Source organism: Lolium perenne, chromosome 1, assembly GCF_019359855.2.
Source record: "Lolium perenne isolate Kyuss_39 chromosome 1, Kyuss_2.0, whole genome shotgun sequence".
Classification (NCBI taxonomy): domain Eukaryota; kingdom Viridiplantae; phylum Streptophyta; class Magnoliopsida; order Poales; family Poaceae; genus Lolium; species Lolium perenne.
The window spans coordinates 172,637,711-172,660,740 of NC_067244.2; the positions used below are offsets into that span (position 1 = coordinate 172,637,711).

General features: G+C 43.6%; 1 protein-coding gene and 1 long non-coding RNA gene across 2 annotated transcripts; both read right to left on the reverse strand.

Moving 5' to 3' along the window:
* Positions 1-5,791: 5,791 nt before the first annotated feature.
* Positions 5,792-6,176, reverse strand: LOC127304011 (Bowman-Birk type wound-induced proteinase inhibitor WIP1). The gene is made up of 2 exons (XM_051334751.2): positions 6,101-6,176; positions 5,792-5,991 (listed from the first exon to the last, which is right to left on the reverse strand). Exons 1-2 carry the CDS (start codon positions 6,174-6,176, stop codon positions 5,792-5,794), a joined length of 276 nt encoding a protein of 91 aa, XP_051190711.1.
* A 13,697-nt stretch (positions 6,177-19,873) lies between these two features.
* On the reverse strand, positions 19,874-20,254 carry LOC127312860 (uncharacterized). The gene is made up of 2 exons (XR_007858625.1): positions 20,142-20,254; positions 19,874-20,053 (listed from the first exon to the last, which is right to left on the reverse strand). It is a non-coding gene; the product is annotated as an uncharacterized lncRNA (long non-coding RNA).
* Between the last annotated feature and the right edge of the window lie 2,776 nt (positions 20,255-23,030).

The following is a 23,030-nucleotide window of genomic DNA, read 5'->3' on the forward strand; positions in this document are numbered from 1 at the left end:
AAATCAAAAAGTAACTTTGATAAATAAAATCAAGTAAAGCTTGTAAAGTAAAAAACTTGGGATAGGATCATGAAGCAAAATGTAATGGTGCCTTGCTCTGGTAGAGCTTTGCACTTTGCAAGAATATAAACTTGCAACCAAAATAGTTTGCATTAGGCTAGCTTGCAATGGTAATAGCTTGCCTTGATTGGTGATGTGATCAAAGTTTTCCTGCTCTTCCTCTTGGTAGAAAACCTCTTCCTCTTGATAGTCTCCGGTACTAGCGTCTATAAACGAATACGAGGATACAATCACCAAACAACACTTAAGTAGTCTTAATTAGCCTTATTGGATCACACAAATGATCTAGCCTCACTACTAAACATTTATTCACAAATTATGCTAGGGTTTCCTTATTGAATATTAGGAGAATAATTTCCTCTCATTGAAAATTGGAATTAGGGTTTCTCTTTGGTTTGGAGAAATAATTTCCTCTCATTGAATTCTTCTTAAGATTTAATCTTCTCAAATAACCAGGGATGACCCCATGTTGACCAAGGTCAACACTTCACACTTATCATTTGAGAAAAATGATTTAAATACTATAATGATTTAAATTCCACAAGTGAGCAAATATGAGCCTAAGAAAAGAGGTCATCACATTACTTCACAACACTTGATAAAATGATTTAAATGAGGTGCTACACCTCATAGATTTAAATTCCTAAAATTTGAAATAGTTTAAATGGACTAGTATTGACTACATAGCCAATATTTTGCTTCTAGCCCATGATCATGTACAGAACCCATATCATATTTTTACATAGTAAATTAGAGTTGGTGAAATGTGAATTATTGCAATTGGATTCACTTCAAAATTCAAATGGTTGATTTTTAAGATTTATTTGAATACTGAAAAGTCTCTGTTTTGTTATTTTTGCTATTCAAAATCCACACAAGATATGAGGTTGAGACCAGTGGAAAAATGTAGATAATTTCATGGGCTTTCCAGAGATATGTAGTTTGCTAAATTTGGTGCAGTAGTTTGAAAGTTATTCAAATTTGAAGTGGGCACCAGTATTTGAATTTAGATGAAACTAATTATTTGAAATAAACCCAAGTGGGCTAGGCGGGAACTGGATGGGCCGAAATGGTTTGAACAGAGAAACTGGCCCGGTAACGACGCGGGCCTGCTGACATGGGGTCCCACGCGTCAGTGACTTTAATTCACCGAAGCGGTAGGGCTCACCTCGGCCGTTGGATTAGATGTGGATCGGGTGGTCGACAGTCGTCGTCGTCGACGGGGGAGAAGACCCTGCTGCGACGGCGAGGTAGGGGGTCGGCGGCGTGACGGAGCTCCGGCGAGGGGCGGCGCGGAGGCTAGACGACGTTGTCGACGACGAGAAGTCGACTGGTACCGGTGGCGGAGTTTGAGGTGGTCTAATTTGACGACGGCGAGGAGCTACTGTGGCGGCGGGTTCCGATCAAATTCCGGCGAGATGCAGGCTAATTGAGGAGGGGAAGATGTTGAGGAGGATCAGAGGGATGAGAGAAACTTGTTGGTGTGAAGGATTCGAGCGCGGGAGCTCTCCTTTTATAGGATGGAGGGGTGCTGCGGGAGTGCCGTGGCCATCGTCGACGGCGAGGGCTTTCCAGGGCGCGAAGGGGCAAAGTAGGGGGCGCGTAGGATTGCTAGAGTCATGGTGGAGCTAGTGAGCGTGATGGCGCAGAAAGAGGTAGTCTGAGGCGTGCAGGAGGGGTCGTCGACCTTGCAGTACCGGAGCGGCAAGGGTTTGATCATGGCGATGGCGACGGTTCCTCCGTGGGCTAGTGAGCTTGTATACGGGGTAGAGGAGATGGTGGCGATGCTCGATGCAGAAGTAGGCGTGCAGGAGAGGACTGAGGCAACGACACAGCGTGCGCTCTGGCGCGTCCAGGACGGTGTCTGGGCGCGCTCACCGCGTGCACTGGCATGCCGTGGCATGGTACTGGGCATGCGTGTTCTGGCCAATGGCGTGCTTGCTCGTGCTCCAACCGTGCATGGTCATGATCAGCAAGTGCAGGAGCATCTCCAGGACAAAGTGAGCGTGTGAGAAAGGGGCCAGAGAGAAAGTGAGTGAGTGTGGCCGGCATGGCACGGCATGGTGATGATCAGGTCACTTTGTGGCTTTTAGTAGCAATGGCAAGTACTGGGATTGGTGTAGGAGGGATAGGGGAGCAATGATCATCAAGAATTAAAAGTAGTTTAGGCTAAAAACCAGTGGATATTAGAGTGTAGGTTGAATTCAGATTGTTGCCTGCCAACTGCTCGACGAAATGGCCGCATGAAGAAAATGTTGGAAATTTGCAATTCTTTTTGGTGGAGTTCATTTATATAATTAATGTGATAGAATGGTGGTGGTGGTGTTCATTTTGGTGTTGATTTGCAAGTTTTCAAAATTGGGGTCATCTTCACTTTGTTTCAAAGTCTCCACTTGTCAAATCTATTCTGGTCAACCTGGTCAAAGTTAGCATGGGTGGTCAACATGAAAGTTGTTCACCTTGACAAGGTCTTGGATGACATGGCAAGGGTTGACCAAGTTTGGTTTAAGAAAAGTCCAAACCAGAGGGGTAAAGTGAGGAACATTTTATAAAACTCAATTTGGACCATTATCATATGTATGTTGGTTTTGAGATTTTCTTTGATTTGATTCTGGTTTCTTTGATGCATTTGTGTTTGTTTATCATATATAAGTATTCTACAAGCAATAGATCCAGCAATGGTGGCCTTTGGTGATGATTTGCCAAATTGGCCTTATGTGTATGTGAGTGAAAATGGGATTTTCTCCCTATTTGATTTCTCTCCTTTTTGATTTGATTTTTCTTAACTCCAAAGTGATTCTTATTAGTTGAGTAACATTTCCAAACCCTTGAAACCATTCCAAAAGGTCTAGCTCAAAGATTTGCAAAATTGGCCTTAACACATAAGAGGTGATGTGTCAATTTTCATTATTCTTGTAAATTGTTCCCCTTGCTTTACTTGAGCATGGGTTAGGGTCAATTTAGTATTAGATTAGGTTTAGAGATGGTTTCACATCATTTGGTCAAGGTTTAAAAGCATAGAACAAGAATTAGGTATTATGGCTATGTGTCACATATGCCTCTATGCATATGTTGCATTTGAGTTTTAATTTGACTTGGCTTGACCCAAATGGTGTTGTTGAGTGTTGAAAATGGTATATAGGAGTGATCCCACCATTCACAACAAGTCTTAGGGTCAAGATCCTTAAATTCACAAATTTGCTATTTTACTCTCATATGCCTCTATGGCCTTTTTAGTTTCTTTTTATTTTCTTTGGTTTCAACTTGGATTTGATTTGATAAGTACTAGGTAAGGTGTATGAAGGTTTTCCAACCTCTAAACAAAGTATAAGAGCTTAGGGTAAAGATTTATAAATATAGCCATATGCACATATGCCTTTTTCTTATTTAATTTCTTTTTATTTTATTTTAACTAGGATGGTAAAAAGAGAGGTGAGGTTTAGGGTTTAAGCTCACTTCAAAATACTTTAACAAGCAATCATGGCAATAGCACAAGAATTAAGCAAGATCACTATGTATCACACTTAATTTAATAAAAGTTTTTGTTGGTTCCAAAATTTGGAACTAGGGAAATTCATTTGTTTTGTTTTTGAATTTTTGGGATGTTACATATATATATATGTCCGTAGTTTCCCCATATGTTAGGGGCATTTCTGCATATGTGCATCTGTACATGTACTATATATTGTGGCCTTTGGCCCCCTGATAATACAACAAGCATATTGTCCTAACAGGCTCCTCTTCTTTCCGTCCTATCCATGGCGTCTCCGGCCGGCTGTGTGGCCTTTACTTGTTTCCGTCCTATCCATGGCGTTCCCCACCTACAGCCATGCCGCCGTCTCCACAAATAGCGGTGAGGCAATAGGGAGGCGCGATTGTGAATGGGCAGGCGAGCACCGGGAGAGAAAACACGATTGGAGAAGAGGAGAGGCGGCGGCAGCACGCGAGGAGGGGAAACGTGGGTAGGGTTTCTACCGCTGTATCGTGACCTCTTGAGCGCTAAATGAGCGGAGACCGGCGATGGATGGTTAGATATCGAGGGGAAAATGTTGCACATGATTGTACGGTTTAGATAGTCTCAATCTCCTTCAGCAAACACGTTGTATGACCTACAACCAACTTAAATATAGTAGTAAAGAAGGTACAAACGACAGGGATTTAGAGGTGATGGTTCATTTTGCCAAACCACTAGGATATCAGGGTCTGAAATAAATATTTTTCATCGAGGAAAGCTTGTTGCTGTATTTCTTTATAGTTTTATATAGGATTTCAGACCGAGACATCTCATTTGTAATTTTTGGATGGCCATATCTGTAGTTATGGATATAATATTTGCAAAGTTTATGTTGATTCAAAAGGAATTTAACAGATGAAGTCTCGAGACATGGCAGGATCGATCTTATTGGTTCATACCATTTCAATTAAGTGATCCATCGTGAGGCATTTAATCTAGATCTAAAGGCTAATATTACTAAAGTACTGATTTTGTCTCAAGTGATCTAATCTGGCGCATGATAGATCTAAGTGTGCTTGTGGTTTCCAGAGCTTAGGGTGTATTAGCAGGATGAGAGTAACATTATCTCAAGATTTAAACGTGATACCCATACAACTACGTATCAATAGGCAGCGTTGAGTGTTCCCTAGGGATCAAAACGTGCAATCCCCTACATGAAGAGGGCGACATGTATCCTCCTCCAGCGGTCAAACGAGCGGAACCGCATGCTGACCAAGCTTCAGATCTACTGAGAACCAACCTGTAGTTGGTGGTTAGGAGGGCAGTGGCACCTCCAGCGTACCAGAGTTTAAACTCCAGGTTTGACACTTTCGTGTCTCATTAAAAGACAAAATATTCTTCAGTGGGAGGCGACGTTCCCATCGATAGTGAGGCGGCTGTTGTGACTTCGTCAATCTCAAGATCAGTCGAATGAAACTTCTTGGACGCAGTCTCTCGGAGGTGCTCATAGAGGTAGGATGTGTGTGCGTGCGTTCATAAAGGTGGTGTATGTGTGTATATGTGAACGCCTACGTTTGTACTGTGTTTCGCAAAAAAAAAAAACCCCTATATCTACATGCATCAATGAGGCTCCCCTAGAAGCACCTCCCCTAAGTACGCATAGCATCTACCCTTCCCTGGCTGTATAACCTTTCTCCTGTTGGAAGCACCTCGATCGCTCGTAGCACACCGCCACCACATGGCAACACCATCACCATCGCCAAAGAATACGCCAGCGTTTTTGCTTGAAGATCTGGTGTCAGACGCATGCAGCTCCGATGATAGCCGTTTGCAGTACCGCCCATTCCTTCTCAGCTCCGCCACCTACCGTTGGTAGCATCGTCCCAAGCCAGAGCAGTGGCGATGCATGGCCATGGCGGTGCGAAGCTAGCGCGACGGGGAAGCATAGGAAGGAAAAAGAATGTTGTACAAATTACCAAACCTACCAATTATGCCTGCAAGGGATGTTATATCATATCAGACGTGAGAACAATATTGGATCAGTGAATATAGTTTTATTCGATTGTGCAAAGACACACCAACACATTTACCCGAAAACATAGATACTGGACGACCACAATAACAACGGTGTGTTTTTGTTGGTGTCCAACATGGACGACATATCACATACGCGTCACGCGTGCATGTACAAGCACGACGATGGCTGTTCTCATATCATCTGAGCTTTTATTTTTCCAGGACGGAACGTCTCATATTATTACGAGCTTGAGAGATCGATCAGTGTTTCTTGCAGGGTGGCGGGCAGGGCACGAAGCCGGCGGCTTGTGCATCAGCGCACCTGTACTTCTTCACGGGGTGCTCCTGCACCACGACGCAGTTCCCGCACTTTGGATGGCACTTGTCCATGGTGTCGTCACAGACCAAAGCCCCCGAGAAGGAATTGCAGTTGTCGCAGCACTTCGGAACATACCCATCGGCTTCACATGAACACACGCATTAATTGCAACCAAATTACGTCAGTTAATCACTAGACTGATTCTAGGCAGAATAGAACATTTTTCAGCAAAAGATAAAATCGCATCGTACCGTTCACCACTGCTACGATTCCCATGACCAGGATGGCCTGGAGAACAAGGACCACCACAAGCGTGTTGTTCTTCATTGTTGCTTTTGAATTTCACGTCCAAACCTCTCGCCTTGTCCCGGCTGCTCGTCGAGTGCTTTATGTGTTGTAGTTGTTTCTGCCAATGCTACAAGCAACTCTATATGTAGATGTACATTTTGAAACCTGACAACTTGATGTGTCATCCATCAATTAGTATTGCGGCGCGCGGGTAGGTGGAGGATGGATAAAACTTGTCTCTTGTTTGGGTCATGGTTAGCTTGGACTTGTTTCCTTTTTCATGAAAGACGGCTTGGACTCACATGGACAGCACATCGCCTAGCCTATTTTCTCATGATAGGAAAATACAATTTATCCCAACGAATCGGTATGTCAAGGTTGTATGTGCCGCCTACGGGATGAGTACATATTTTAAACTCTCCACCAGACGATACCGTCATGTCAAGTCAGCAGGCCTCTTGGCTTTTCTCCGGCTTGGAAGGCGGCTACAAGACTTGGAACGAGCCCACTTCTGACCTCGATCCATGCCAAGCATTTTTTTTCACAAACTTTGTCACATGGCAAAGATTTTAACAAAGTGGAATCGGTGTCTTTTCTCCAACATCAAAGTTAGGCTACATGTGTCTCTCCTCTTCATCGTTCACTTTGATATGGCGCAAGAAAATAGACCGTTCTCGGCGAGGGAGAGGGGCATAAGGGCTCGTTTAAAAAGGAATGTTATTGTGTTGGACGTTCTAAAATGGGCTAGGAAAAAGAAAAATGCTCCCATAGAAAATCTCAAGGAAGGGGATGCAAACACAAAGGCTTTTCACATAAGGTGAACTCGAAGAGAAGGAAAAAACAACATTCACCGCCTTAAGCACCAACCATGCGAAAAAATAAGAGATTATACATGCCTAGTTTAGCTCGATCATTGTCCTTGGAGGTGCTAAATGCCATGCCTTTAATTGTAACGAACTCCATTTCGAAGATCCAGATTTGCAAGAGCTTGGAGATCCTTTCACCGAAGAGGAGGCCTGAAATGCAGTAAATCAAATGCCAAGTGACAACCCCCCCAAACGCGTTTTAGATGGTATTTTTTAAAGAAATGTTGGGATATTATCAAGTAATAAAAGGAGTGGCCGAGGAGGTATCCGACTACAGGAAAATTAGACTCATCCAAGCGATCGCTAAAATAATCTCGAGGATGCCAGTTCATATGCTTGAACCTCTCATGAATGGCCTTGTTTCTGACACACAAAGCGCATTCATCAAGACAAGAAGCATTCACAAGAACTTTCGTTACATCAAAAATCTTGCCAAAAGGTTTCGCGGAGGGGAAATTCCGACGCTCCTATTCAAGCTTGACATCCGTAAAGTGTCTGACTACATTATATGAGACTTCATTCTTGAGCTCCTTCAACATTGTGGGTTCCCTAGTTGGTTTCGGAATTGGATTACCATCTTTCTATCCACGACATCTTCCCAAGTACTCTTAAATGACATAGTCGGGCTTCCTACCATGCATGGGTGTGGGCTTCACCAAGGCGACCCCTATCACCTCTACTCTTTGTGATCACAATACATTTTCTTAGTAAAATCTGTGAGTATGTAATGCGCCTAGGCCTTCTTCATAAGCTCCGTGGGAGGGGATCAATCTTAAGACATCTCTTTATGCGGTTAACGCGCCAGTGTGTGTGGCTCCTATAAAGGAAAACATTCAAACTTGCCCACTATTCTTGATTGATTTGGGTAGTTTCTGGACTTTGCAAAAAATTCGAAGGAGCATTGTTTCTTCCTATTAGATGTGGGGAAATAAGCCTGATGACATCCTTGAAGGAATTTGGGTAACTAGAACTTCATTCCCCTTGAAATATCTCGGGCTACCCCTTTTAGTTTGGCAACAAAAGATAGTGGAATTTCAACATCTAGAAGACTTATGTCTCGAAAATCTTGCTACATGGAATGGAAAATATGACACTAAGACCGGACACACCGCCCTTGTTAATTCGGTTATAACCTCGCAAGACACATACTACTTGACGCTACTTGTGGATCCCCGGGAACATTAAAGTTCATTAATAAAATCAAGGGAGATTTTTTTTTGGGTTGGCTAATGATACCACTACTCGCTAAAAATACAAATTTAATTTGGAGACAATATGCCATAAAAAAATCTTGGCGGTCTAGGTGTGATACATGTATAGAAGTTCGTTGCGGTGCTTTTCCTACAATTGCCATGGCTCGAGTGGAAGGACTCCACCAAAATTTGGTGGACTCCGGTAACCCTTGTTCCGAGGACATTTTCTATGCCACCACCGATATCACAGATGAAAATGGGCAGAAGACACCTTTTGGAATGCCCCTTGGCTTTGTGGCCGAAAGCCTGAAGATATTGCACCCCTCATCTATGCTATATCAAAGAGGAAATCTTGGAATGTTTTCCAATCCACGAGAGACAACACTCGTGTTGGAAAAGTGGTGTTGGGAGAAAATAATTTTTTGGCGCATTTCTCTTAATTTGTTGAGCTTTGGCTTAACCTTCAAGATGTGGAACTTGATCAAAATGTTGATGGCGAGATATGTTGGAAGCTCCCAGCCAATCGGCAATATTCGGCCAAGTCCACTTAGGAACTGAAATTCCTGGATTCTATCTCCTCAGACAAGTACAAGTCGGTGTGTGGCAAGCTTGGGCACCCCCTAATGCAAACACAAATTGCGTGGATCCTCACAAAAAATAGAGTTTGGATAGCGGACCAACTAGGAAGGGTGGTTGGCCTAATTGCGGGCTGTGTCCCTTTCGCAAGGAAGCAACGAAATCGGCTTGTCATCTTTTGGTAAATTGTAGGTTCACCAAACGCATTTGGCAAGGCATCAAATCATGGATCGACATCCCCGATATCCATCCTAACCAATGGGCGGGTCTCTCAATCAAGTGATGATAGATGGTTCTTTTCCCAACGGCAAGACCATTGCTTCCCCTCACATCGCTAGTCACATGGGAAATTTGGAATGGGCGCCAACACAAGTTTTCAACAACAAATATGTGCCTTAAATTGTTATTTTAGAGAAAGTTCAGCGGGAATCCCATTTTAGGTGTCTGCGGGCGCAAAGTGTTTGGGTGAATTAATGATGGGAGACTAATTCCTTGTATTTCATTTTGGTCTAGACTATCTTGTTAAAACACTTATTCTTAATTAATAGATTGGAGCAAAGCTTTACCCTAGTGTATCTTCTCACCGAGCATTTGGGTACAACCGATACACTTGACAACAAATATCAATGATAATGATTTACAAAATTATGAAGATAATTATGTACATTGCCACAATATACAATCATGTCGAAGTGTTATCACACCTCGAGAAACACACCTCGAGAAATAAGAAGGGCATATTATGTTGTGAATAATAGTTATTTTGAGCTAGACCATGAATTGAGCCCATTAATAATGTCATAGCTCAATTTGCTATTTTTTAGTATTGAGCTATGAGTTAAATATGTAACTGAAATAATCTCGGCTCTTAGTGATGTTGATAAGTATGTTCGGTTGCTTTTTCCTATAATATGAGTACTTTCTCAGTCTCAAAATATGTGTCTTACTTTTGCCTAGATATAATTGTACCTCTAAGGTGTCTCAGTTTTATCTAAATATAGATGTACCTGGAGTTTTATCTTAATATAGATGTATCTCTAACTAAAATGCATCCAGATATATTTATATCTAGTTAAAAGTAAGACACTGATTTTTAGACAGGCCGTGCTCAGAGCAAGTACAATAAGTCATAGTCAGCCAGAAATTCAATTCAGCACATGGGATATGCTCTTGCCACCGGAAAAACATTTTGAAATGTAAAAAAAAATCGAACAAAAATTTTCTCGCTTTCGTATCGACATTTTACGTACGCATATCAAGGTTTGCGAAAAACCAAATTTTTTGTGAATTGTGCGAAAAAGACAAACAAAACGTCTCTGCACAACTTTTTTTTACAACAAAATTTGTCTTTTTTACGGATGACACTCAAAATGTTGGTTTTCTGTGGAAGCACTTTGCGAACAGTGCGTACCTGATGATTATCGGCATTTTAATCATGCATATGTTCCGCAACAAAATCCAGTTTTTATACCGTCGCGGTGCTAGTAGTTATTGCTTGTGTTGTACTATTTTTTAAGAATCCTATCTGAGTCGGTTTTGGGCATGTGCAATGGTTGATAAGACTGTCGTATCTTAATCCTACCAAGTAATCTAGATATAACAATAAAACATGATGTACAATAAGTTGTTTTTTAGTCTTATATCTTTAGTAACGAGATATCCTAAATTTATGGTAAGAGAGATTGTGCTAAGAGATGATCTCTTAGCTAAGAGAAGGTAAAGTCATTTTTATCTTTCTCTTTTCTTCACTCAGCGTTTATTCTAGGCGGCACTGCTAAGATATCACCATTGTACGTACCCTTATATGACTATCCCGTAGAATCCGCGTTCGGTGGTCTGTATTCCAAGATGGTTGTGTTTGGGACCTGCTTGTGGTTTGAACCCTTGTGGTGGGCCGTTATTTGCCTTGATGGGCCCACCTGGTACCTATGACCTTGCCACTCGACAATGGTAATTCATATATTCGGTGCCTAACGATTAGGCCGTTTAGTTGTTTGTTCATGAAATATTGGTGTTGATACTTTTATCGATGTCGGTCGATTACTTTACTAGCTGCGCTGTTCGCGCAACTTGGCATTGCAGATTAAAATTGTGAGGGAACTTCCCGTTGATTAAAAAAGTACAACATTATGTCTTAAAATAAGTAAGAGTTTGACGGAAATTGAATTTGGTTTCCGGGTGCATATGGTTCATCCACTAAAAAATCATATTTTGAAGTGTCGAAAAATTTCGACAATTTTTTTTATATGTACATCTCGACAATATATGTGCGCTGGTCAAGTTCTGCGAAAAAATAATATTTTTTGTGGTCTATGAAAAACCATGCCACACGACAAGTCGATTTGTCATGAACAACTTTGTGAGTGTGTAACACCTGAAGATGCAGGTGCAAAGGGTTTTTGTTTTAATTTTTTGAATAAAATGTGGACAAGATGTATTTCAAAATAAAGATTGCACAAAACTCATTTTTCTCTCCCGGGTCGCTGTCGCGCGGGGGCGACTCCGGAGAGCCCCAACCCTAGGCCAAAGCACCTACACAGTCCTTCCCCCTTGGCTGTTGCCACTGCCATTACCGGCGTCGGTGTCGGCGCCCTGCTGCCAAAGGCGCGAGGGAGAGGAGAGCGCGCCCCGATGCACCCACTACGCGCGGAGAGGCCGCGACCCGGTGGTTGGGACGGCGGCGGCATGGTGCCTGGCGCGGTGAGGCGAGGTGGTTCCGGGTGGGCGTGCCGCTTGTGCCGACCGGCGGCGCAGGGGGTGGTCTGCTAGCGGCCTCGCGGTGGACGCGCCCTGGAGGTCTCGATCTAGGCGGACAGGCGCAGGCGTTGGGCGTCTCTGGCCTGGTGACGTGATGGTCGTCGTGCGGGTGGTCTTGCGCTCCGATGCGACCTGCCTATCGGGACCCGCTGGGATATGTGAGCGCAGCCATGGAGGCAGGTCTTTGAAGGAGGGTTTTGGTGTTGCGTTGCATGCATCTATCTACTCGGACCTGCGAGCTATGTGAGATGAATGTCGCTGCTCTGTGAGAGTGTTGCATCCTTCCTCCTTTGCAATGAAGCGCAGATAGGGGAGGGAGGTCACAGTGCAAGACCTTGCTGCGAGCGTCTTGGCGAGTTGGTGGTGGCTAGAGGGGAGAGGAATGGCGGCGTGGCGAGTGTTGCTTCCTTCCATTGCGAGACGAATGGCGCTCTGCTGGTGTTTCATCCTCTTGAAGGGAGACAAATGGTGCAGGCGTTGCATCCTTCTTTAGAGAGAAGAATGGCACCACAGATGTTTCATCCTTCTAATGGGAGCGGAATGGCAATGTTGCGGGTGTTGCATCCTTCCATCTTGTGAGGGGCAGCGGAAGGATGGATGGCATCATGTCGGGCTTGCCGGGAGATGCGGTCAGTGTAGGATAACGTTGCATAGAAAACAAAAATTTTCCTACCGCGAACACGAAATCCAAGCCAAGATGCAATCTAGAAGACGGTAGCAACGAGGGGATTATCGAGTCTCACCCTTGAAGAGATTCCAAAGCCTACAAGATGAGGCTCTTGTTGCTGCGGTAGACGTTCACTTGCCGCTTGCAAAAGCGCGTAGAAGATCTTGATCACCGGCGCCACGAACGGCAGCACCTCCGTACTCGGTCACACGTTCGGTTGTTGATGAAGACGACGTCCACCTCCCGTTCCAGCGGGCAGCGGAAGTATTAGCTCCTCTTGAATCCGACAGCACGACGGCGTGGTGTCGGTGGCGGTGGAGAACTCCGGCGGAGCTTCGCTAAGCGTGCGGGAGCTTATGGAGGAGAGGGGGGCGGCTAGGGTTTGGGAGGGGGTGGCCGGCCACTCAAGGGGGGCGGCCAGGTTGTGGTCTTTGGGGTGGCCGGCCCCCTCCCCTTGGCCCCTCATTATATAGGTGGAAGCCCCAAGTGTTGGACTACAAGTCTCCGAATAAGCCCGAATTCTAATTGTTGCTGGGGCACTGTGTTGTGTTACAGGGTGCTCCTCGCTCGCGTCCGTCGGATCTGCATCCAACAGTGTATCTGAAACGGTGGCTTATCTAGAAAGCCTAGGCTGCACGTGGCCAGGCTGTGAGGAAATAAATCCAGCTATGTTGTCTTCCTCTCGCGTTTGTCAACAAGAAAGAGCTACGATCCAGAAATCCCCATCTCCCGTCTCCCCAACACCAGGAACCGGAGGTAGTGGTCGTGTGCGCATCCGACGACGCCTGCCCGGCCCCGACGCGCTCGATCTTCGCCGGAGAACCGCCCGCCCGACCCCGGCGCGCTCGAACTTCGCCGGTGAATCACCGGCCAGGCACGCCTAACCTCCGCCGGCGACTCACAGTCCTGGCCCCGGCGCGCGCAACCGAGGCGGCACTCGCCCCTGATTTCCTTGCGGCGGATCTGGACCGCGACGGCCGGATCAGCGGCTAGGAGACCGTCATCTTCTTCAAGGCCACCGGTTTCCCTCAGCCTGACTTAGCCCAGGTACCGCCAGATCCGCTTGATTTGGGCGGAGCTTGTAATTTTAGCAGCTAAATTTTTTGCTTGACAAGCATCAGAGTTTAGGGATGCATTTTCTGAGATACAAAATGATGAGTTATCATGCTGGATGTATTTTTTTGTAAAGGGATTGTACTTTCCTACCTTTTCTTTCTCCATTCTGGGTATCATATTGTAATTGGATGTAACAATAGCAATCTGGATGTACTTCCTACGATTTTTTTACATCCGGATTGATGAAAACCTGTAGGTGTTTTTTTCAATTTTTGTTTGAAACTTTATGCATCTGGATGTAATTATATATTTGATCAATTTGCTTGGGATGCAGTACTATATTTGTTACATCTAATATGCGTTTGGATGTCTCTGAATTTTTTTATATCTAAGTAAATTTTTGGAGCTAGATGTATTTTCTCTTTTTGTTTTTACATCTAGAATGATGGCTGCGGTGAAATTATTTTCTTATTCTACATCTAGAATCTTGAAATAAGGTTGCCCCAGATTTATACGTAACAATAGTACGTTCCTCAGATTTAGATGTAATTTCTTTCTCTTTTCTACATTCACCACTATCAAATTTTTACATCTTCCATTGGAATCACAAACATTAGTATCTTTTCTACGATGTAACTTTTTGTAGTTAAACTACAACTTTTTACATGCCAATACTTATTCTTAACTGAGGAAGAAAAGAAGCAAATGGCAGATCCATTATTTTGTGCTTTATTTGTGTGAATTTGGAACCACATGATGTATTTTTTTCACGGTTAAGTTCTCGCTTTTTTTTGCTCTTCACGGAGCCGGAAAATAAGGCGTCCTTCTGCATGTGCGTCGTTGCAAGTGGCCGAGACAAAGTGGGGACCCGGGCAGAAAGAAGAAACGTGCGAAACAACGACTTTTCTAATTATGGAACGGGAGGGATGTCGGACCGGTTTATTTCTATATTTGGGTGCAGACTGTAAGACTATCTCACAAGCAAAGACTGCAGCAAGAATCCCGAATAAGGCCGAACCCAAACCTTCCATGTGATAGGGAAACCTACCCAAGGTGGGAATCCCACAGGGGTGGGATTCCCCCTTCCATGTGGGGGTGGCCGGCCCCATGGGGAGTCCACTTGGGACTCCTCCCCCTCTAGGGTTGGTTTGCCATGGAGGTGGAGTCCCTCCCACTCCACCTTCCTTGGTGGTTTCTTCGGACTTTTCTAGAACCTTCTAGAACCTTCCATAGAACCTTCCGAATCATTTTAAATCACATAAAATGACATCCTATATATGAATCTTATTCTCCCACCATTTCTAACTCCTCGTGATATCCGGGATCTCATCCGGGACTCCGAACAAATATTCGAACTCCATTCCATATTCAAGTTCTACCATTTCAACATCCAACTTTAAGTGTGTCACCCTACGGTTCGTGAACTATGCGGACATGGTTGAGTACTCACTCCGACCAATAACCAATAGCGGGATCTGGATATCCATAATGGCTCCCACATATTCAACGATGACTTTAGTGATCGAATGAACCATTCACATACGATACCAATTCCCTTTGTCACGCGATATTTTACTTGTCCGAGGTTTGATCATCGGTATCACTCTATACCTTGTTCAACCTCGTCTCCTGACAAGTACTCTTTACTCGTACCGTGGTATGTGGTCTCTTATGAACTCATTCATATGCTTGCAAGACATTAGACGACATTCCACCGAGAGGGCCCAGAGTATATCTATCCGTCATCGGGATGGACAAATCCCACTGTTGATCCATATGCTTCAACTCATACTTTCCGGATACTTAATCCCACCTTTATAACCACCCATTTACGCAGTGGCGTTTGGTGTAATCAAAGTACGTTTCCGGTATAAGTGATTTACATGATCTCATGGTCATAAGGACTAGGTAACTATGTATCGAAAGCTTATAGCAAATAACTTAATGACGAGATCTTATGCTACACTTAATTGGGTGTGTCCATTACATCATTCATACAATGATATAACATTGTTATTAATAACATCCAATGTTCATGATTATGAAACTAATCATCCATTAATCAACAAGCTAGTTAAGAGGCATACTAGGGACTCTTTGTTTGTCTACATATCACACATGTATTAATGTTTCGGTTAATACAATTATAGCATGATATATAAACATTTATCATAAACATAAAGATATAAATAATAACCACTTTATTATTGCCTCTAGGGCATATCTCCTTCAGTCAGACGGGTGGAGGAAAGGGCAGTGAGGTTGGTATGTTGGTTGACCGTTTCCTTGTCGGGCTTGTGCTGGTGAGATTGCCGGTGAAAGCCGCTCTCCGACTGTGGTTGGAGTCGTCAAAGGTGGCGCCTATGGGCGTCGTTTCCTTGTTGGAGGCGTCGATGTAGCAAGCCTCACTTGCCTTTCTCGACATGCTCCAGGGGAAACCCAAGATCTGACTTCCAGATTGGACGCTGGTGGTGTTTTCGGCGTCGCTTTCCCTCTTGGGGGCATCGTTTTGGAGATGGTTTCTGGTCAAGAGAGACCCGTGGTTTTGGAGGGTGTGTGTAGGTGTGGCTTGCCGTTGTTCAGGTTTTTGCCCGGTTTTCCTCTAATAAACCGAGCAGTGTGGGTCTTCTGACCAGTTTTCTTTCTAATCAATGGATTTAGCAGAGCTCCTACTAACAATCAAAAGAAGAACATATATTTTCATGTGCCAAAACACTACTCTAGGGTTTGAAGTCCTCCAAGATTTGCTAGTATTTTTAGACCCTGCTGTGTAATTGTTGGAGACGGTTCATATATTTTTACCATGTACTGTTCGGCACAATAAATATTTCACGGATCAATTGTTAAAACAAACTCTAAGATGCACAAAAGGAAAGTACTGGATAGACAGGTGAACTGATTTTTATTTTGATTGAGCAAAGACTCATAACTTGGTACATGTGCTTATTTAGGGAGCAACATCAACTTTTTCACGAGAAAAAAGCCGAATAACAAGCGCCACTACGAATGACTAATACAACAGCTGTGTCGTTGTTGTCATCCAACTGTGGCCGGATGCACGCGCTGACACGCACATGTACGACGCGTGTATGCTCATCTCATCTCCTATGAGCTCTTATTTTTTTGACGGTATACTCCGTGATATTAGATCAGAAAGATCAGTGCTTCTTGCAAGGCGGACATGGCGAGCCATCATCGACGCGTCCATCGGCGCACCGAAACGTCTGGGGATGGGTCGCCTTCACCACGCGACAGTTCACACAGCCGTCGCGACACTTCGGGCTTGCGTCGTCACAGACTACAGCCCCTGAGAAGAACCTGCAGTTGTCGCAGCACTTCGGGAATTCAGCTGCATGCACGCATGCAATAAAAATCAGTTTTAGTAACCAACAACAAGGCACCTTCTTGCTAAGGCTGCTCATAGTGGGGAGTAACTTAGACTAGTAACATATGTTATGTTACTAGTCTAGGTTACTACCTTCATAGTGGGTAGTAACTTATATGTGGTGTCATGCATTGTGTCATTTATTATGTTGTAGACTCATTTTGCCTTGGGGTGTGTGATGTTATGGTAACATAGCTAGTTACCACCTCACTCTCTTTCTTCATTTATTCGCATGCCATGTCACCAAAATGCCTTGAGATGTATGATGTTACTAGCTATGTTACTCCCACTATGAGCAGTCTAACTGGTTTCACATGAGTTAATTATTCGCATGTGCTACCTCTATTTCTAGATATAAGTGCTAACACCTCGATGGAATGAAAAAGGGGAAACCAAACTTTCTTAAGTAACACATGCATGATAAAAACGAAGATCCCAATCGATCAGCTACACACCGTTGGCGTGTGAGAGGATTCCCATGACCAGGACAGCCTGGAGAACAAGGATCGCGAGGAGCATGCTGCTCTTCATCGTTGCTTGTGAACTTCTAGTGCAAAGCTCTGGCCTTGTCCCGGCTGCTCGTCGAGTGCTTTATGTGGAGTGGTTGTTTCTGGCCATAGCTATATAAGCAACTCTATATATGGATGCCCATTTACAAACATGACAATTGTGTCAGCGATCAATTATTATTGCGGTGAGTAGTTGGGGGATAATTTGGCTCATGGCCAGTTTTGGCTTGTTTTCTTTTTCGTGAAAGGCGGCTTGGACTGATCTCATGGCCACATCATCGATCCTTGCTCATGATAGGAAAAAACAATTTGTCCTAACGGATCGGCAGGTCAAGGTTGTACGTTTTCTCTATAAAAAAACATATTAATATCGCGAAAATACCTATTATATCCAGTCTCTGCAACAACACTATACCCTAGTTTTAGTATAGATGCACACAGCCGAAAAAAGAAGACGAAGATGAGAAAGTAAAAGTCCCGCTATAGTGTTTCAGTCCTTAGAGCAGCGCTACAAACACCACCATGACAACAACAGAAGTCCAAGTTCTCCAAAAGAACACCTCCAAAAGAAAATAGTGCAGAAGCGCTATCGTCGTCAGATCATAGATCTTAGATTTTCACCATAAAGAAAAAGCCCTCGCTCTTAAAACAATGCCTTCAACAAAACCATAGCCAGGCAAAACCAGTTAAGGCTAGCCCATGAATTTTCACCTGAAAGTTAGGATATTAAACTTCTTCTGTGATGACGCCCCCACTGTCATGCCGCTGCTATGAAGCCTGAAACACAAAGCAAGTTTACCATCGATGTAAAGCCTCAAACCATGAAAACTAGTCATCAAAACTTGGCTTCCATACCACTCTAACGTGCCCCACGATGGCAACATATAGCAGAGCTTCATGCCGATTTCTCCTCAAACCAAATGGTCGGAAAAAAGATGGTAACATACAACCGAATTCTATCCAATCCACAAATCTCCATGCATGAGTCACCTAATGGAGTTCATCGATGGAGCCTTCCGAAACTCAACACTCTGGCTAGATCAAGAAGGACAAGCATCCATTAGATCTTCATCCTGTCGCAAGAGGAACCCTAGGACCGCTACCTTTATTCTTCGATGCGGACAAACATGCCCCCATGCCGCCATCCGCTGCCTAGCAACGACGAAGGAGGTTCAGAACCTCCAACGAATGAGGAAATTATAGGCACATCAGCGACATATGAGCAACGCGGTGCCCAGCATTGTCGCATAACAACCATCACCGCCAGGGCTGAAGAGGTGCGTGCAGCTGCTGCGGCCCGCGTGATCCATGTTGGGCCCGCGTGGCCTTGATGAAGTCAGCGCGCTGCCTAGATCAGGCCCGCATTGCCGGTCACCGGTCATCGCCCTGCCGCCGCGCATCCTATCGCTAGCCCATCGCCCGCCTCCCTCCATCGCCGAAAGCGGCACCACCACGCACCCACTGGAGCTTCACATCTAAGCGGAGATGATCCACCCGACGTGCATCCTAGCTCTCCACCTATGTGATGCCTACGACGAAGAGTACACTTGTAAAATTCTGCACCAGACGATACCATCATGTCATGTCATGTCAAGTCAGCAAGCAGGCCTCGTTATCTTTTCCAGGCTTCAGAGGCTGCTACACCCGAGACCAAAACTCAGAAATGATGATTTCAAAAATTCTGAAAATAATTATGTACATTGACACAGTATACAACCGTCATATCAAAGTGTTAATTATAATTTGAACTCACAGCCCCATAAAAAAGACAGATCATGCTGTGAATAGTAGTAGTTGATTGGAACTTAACTGTGAATTGATCACATTAACAATGTAATAGTTTGATTTGTTATTTATTTTATCAAGATGTGATTTGGATTTGTAATCGAAATTTTGTGACATGTTAGAAGCATCCTATCTATATATGTACTCAAATATTTTTAGAATCTTGTACCATGTGTTTTAGGTCGGGTGCACCCGTTGCACAAGAACTCTGGTACACCGGTTGATTTGATGCTATGAGGACACTACCAACTAGCCTGCATGTTCGCTTTTTTTTTGAGAAGTTACCACATCTCTATTCATATATCATCGGATTAAAGACGCATAAACGACACGAAAACAACAGAAACAACAGATGTTCCGACACTTTGCACAAAAAACCTCGCAAAAATAGAAAAAATACAAAGAAACCTAGAGATCTTTGTGCAGAGACGCCAACGAACATCTCCTGCGACCGCCACCGCGAAGACGCCGGAGGGGGATAAGATGAAACCAACACACCGAGGCTCGGAGAAGCACCCTCGCAGACACCGCTGCTTTGTGGATCTCTAATCGCACCCGCCGAAGACGGCGGAGTTGCCTTCTTTGGGGCACTTAACATCCCAGGATTTGGGGTTATAAAAAGAGGGGAAAACTGATGTGTGCATTGCATTCATGCATAGAAAATCCGGAGAATTTTCGTGCTTTTGCTTAAACCGATCAAAGTGATCGAGGTTTCTATTACGTCGATGGAATTGATTTAGATCATCGATGTGAGTGCGATAAATTTCGACATGGCCGTTGTATAAATCTTGTGTTTTGAGGGGGAACACTTTGAATTCAAATTCAAATATGAATAAAGAATTTGAATTGGAATTCTAATCTCAAAAGAATAAGTTGCATGTCCATCATATTTAATAATACAAAGCAATTATTAATAATTTCAGAAATTATAAATCAAATAAGTGTAAGTAAAATAAGATTATTTGGTCAAGAACTAAATATTACAAATCATCATACATCCATTGAAATTGTACAACCTTTACACAATTGTATATTCTCTTTACAAAAGTAATAGAAGATTACTAGGAAATAAAAGAATTCCTAAATCTAAATCTTCTCAATCCTCCATTGATCTTTGTTTTCCTGCATAGGACAAACAAAGTAAAGCCACACTCAATCAAGTACCACTTGGTTGCATTAAAATAAATATCTACTAGGGATAAGAGGAAACCCAGCCGTATGCTTGCACTTGGAAGCAAAGCAAACCAGTTTGACCACTTGCACTTCAAAGAGACTACGCAGGCAGCTTACTCACTACATGCAACCTAAGTGTTGTCACCACCAGCTGACCAGTAGTATAAAATCAAGGCTACAACAACCAACCGAAGCATTTGTCTCTCACAACAACCAAATCTGTACCAACCTATCCTTAAGCATGTACGGAGTACAAGAATTAGCAGCTCAGCTCATACACAAGAACACTATCCAGTACTACAAGAACCAGCCTTAGAACAGAAAGTTATCAAGAGTAGATCAGCACATCCTTAGCAGTCATCTATCCATCATCCACCAGTAAAAAAAAAACAAGATCCATTAGAGGAATAACAAGAATAGCCAAACCAGCCACAACAATATACTGTGAGATCTTTGGAAATATACAAGCAGCGAGGAGGAGCAGACTATCCACAAGAAGCAGGTTATTCAGAATCCAGAAGACCAAACTACTCTACAGAGCAGCAGGTTGTTATTAGGAAACAAGTTAAGAATAGCATTTGTTCATAATAGCATATAAGGGGAAGAGGGAATTAGTGAAGCAACAACATCTACAAGCTCAAGATAAGCAGTACTTAGACTGATGATCACTGGCAATAGCCATGATCTAGAAATCTTTAGACAACAACATCTAGGACAATATCTATCGGATCTTATCGGCTATAGATAAAAAAGAAAGCACAAGGAAATTCAAAGTAAATAATACTTATGCAGACTCATCACAGAGAATTTGGAAAGCCAAATCTTAGTATTTGTCCATAGCGGAAACTGTGCTTCAGTCTTCGCATCACAGGCCGAGCTAAGAAATCGAGCCAAACATCTATTCTTATCACTTTAACTACCAAGCAATAGAGTTGTCCAAATATTGGACATACGTGGCACTCACAAATAATATCACATGATCAGATCGTATATATGCATGATCCACAAACACTATCACATGATCAGATCTTATATATGCATGATCCGATGACCACCAGCAACAACCAGTAATTAACGCATAACCAAGAAGATTAGAAACCATCTAACTAAGTATTTAATTGACCGAGAACTATTTTACATAAGCTACTGTTATCTTTTGAACATCAAAACAAATCCACACAATTAATTACAGCAAGTAAATACTCTAGGAACACTAAAGAAAACCCCACCAGGAAGAAACACAACAAGAAAATATCAAATAGCTACTTATATCATGTCTATGTATGAACCGGGAAAGTAAAATCAGCGAAAGCATATTATCCGCACACTCCTACTTGCATGACAAGATTTACTGTCATATCTTCAATTACACAACAAACCAAACCTTTATAACTCACCCATATATTGCATCACCTATTTCTCGTATACAGATTGTCGAGATTTATTCGTTTGAATCATACGCATCATAGGATGCATATAATCATATTATTAGTAGTAGTTCCTTTTACATTCCTTCCTAACCATAAAATCTACTAGAACATGTACCTAGTACTCACTGGGCTACGTTGATAGCATTTGTCAACAACATCATCTTATACTCCAGGAACTATCTAGCAATCCAACCATCTAAATTCAAAAGCTTATAACCATTTGAATGATATAACCAAGATCAAATCTCTAGTTTCTATCCAAATCCTAATATGCTAGAATGACCTGAACATGTAACCAACATTTAGAGTTAGCTAGACATCAAGACTAACACCAGGACCTAGATGAATCATAACTTGTCGTTGTACATACAAATCCAATTATATAGTAGTACAAACAAATCTCTAGGAGATCAATAGCACCACCCGAATTGCACACAACATTACAGATCCATGTCATGAACCAGGACAGAACCACCACTGCCCAATCACCAGATCACATGACACATTATAGAGAGATAGAGAGGAGGAGAAATAGCTCACCGAAAGGTAGGCTACGATGTAGTCGCAGGTGACGCAGAAGAGGAGGCGAGGTCGACCCGGGGAACCGGGAGGTGGTTGTCGGCATCTGGGTAGTGGAGCTGGGCTCGAAATTCAGATTAAGGACGTAGTAGCGGCACAACAGCAGCAACACCATACCATCGGGGAGACCGGTGGGTGGCCGAGCATGGCCAAATCGAGCGAGAGTTCGGGAGGTGGTCGAGGAAAAACATCGAGGCAATGAGGTCAACAAAGGGAAGCGGCCAGAGTAGCCGGAGCCGCTAGCGTCCGGCGGCGACCAAGACAACCGCGGGCTAGGGTTTGCTGTGGGCGCGGAGGCGAAGGCGTAGAGTGGAGGCGCCGGTGGGGATTTGGTGGAGGAGGAGATGGTGGAGCTGCGCCGAAGGTCAGCGGAGGCGGATGCGGTCGATGACGGCAGGAGACGGCGGGGCGGCGGCCAGGTCGCGAGCGAGCGAGAGGCGAATCACGATTCTCGTGTCCGTGCATGGAGAAAGACTTGAGTGTGGGGATGAACTGGGCTTGCTTCGTACGTGTCTGGCCGAACCTTGTGCGTGTATGTGTGTTATACTAAGCCAAAATAGCTTGTTTATGATTCTAAGACAACAAAACACTAATAATAACCTTGTTTGTGAACCATCTCTAAAAGTACAACACACCCTAAAACAATCATACCAACTCACTAATCATAAATCATCGGGGTTATGTCACGTTTAGAGCGAATGCATCTCATACTTATGCATTATTGCATCCTTGCCAATCTTTTAAACATCGTCCTTACCGGACGATGATGCTATTTCAGAATTTGGAGTTATTGCATATCGAAGACCTTGCCTGCATAATCTTGCAGTCAAGAAAGGCAAGTTCATCGCTTGCTCATGTCATTTGAGTATTTTTACCAAATTACTTGCAAATAAGTATACTTATCACTCTTGCATGAA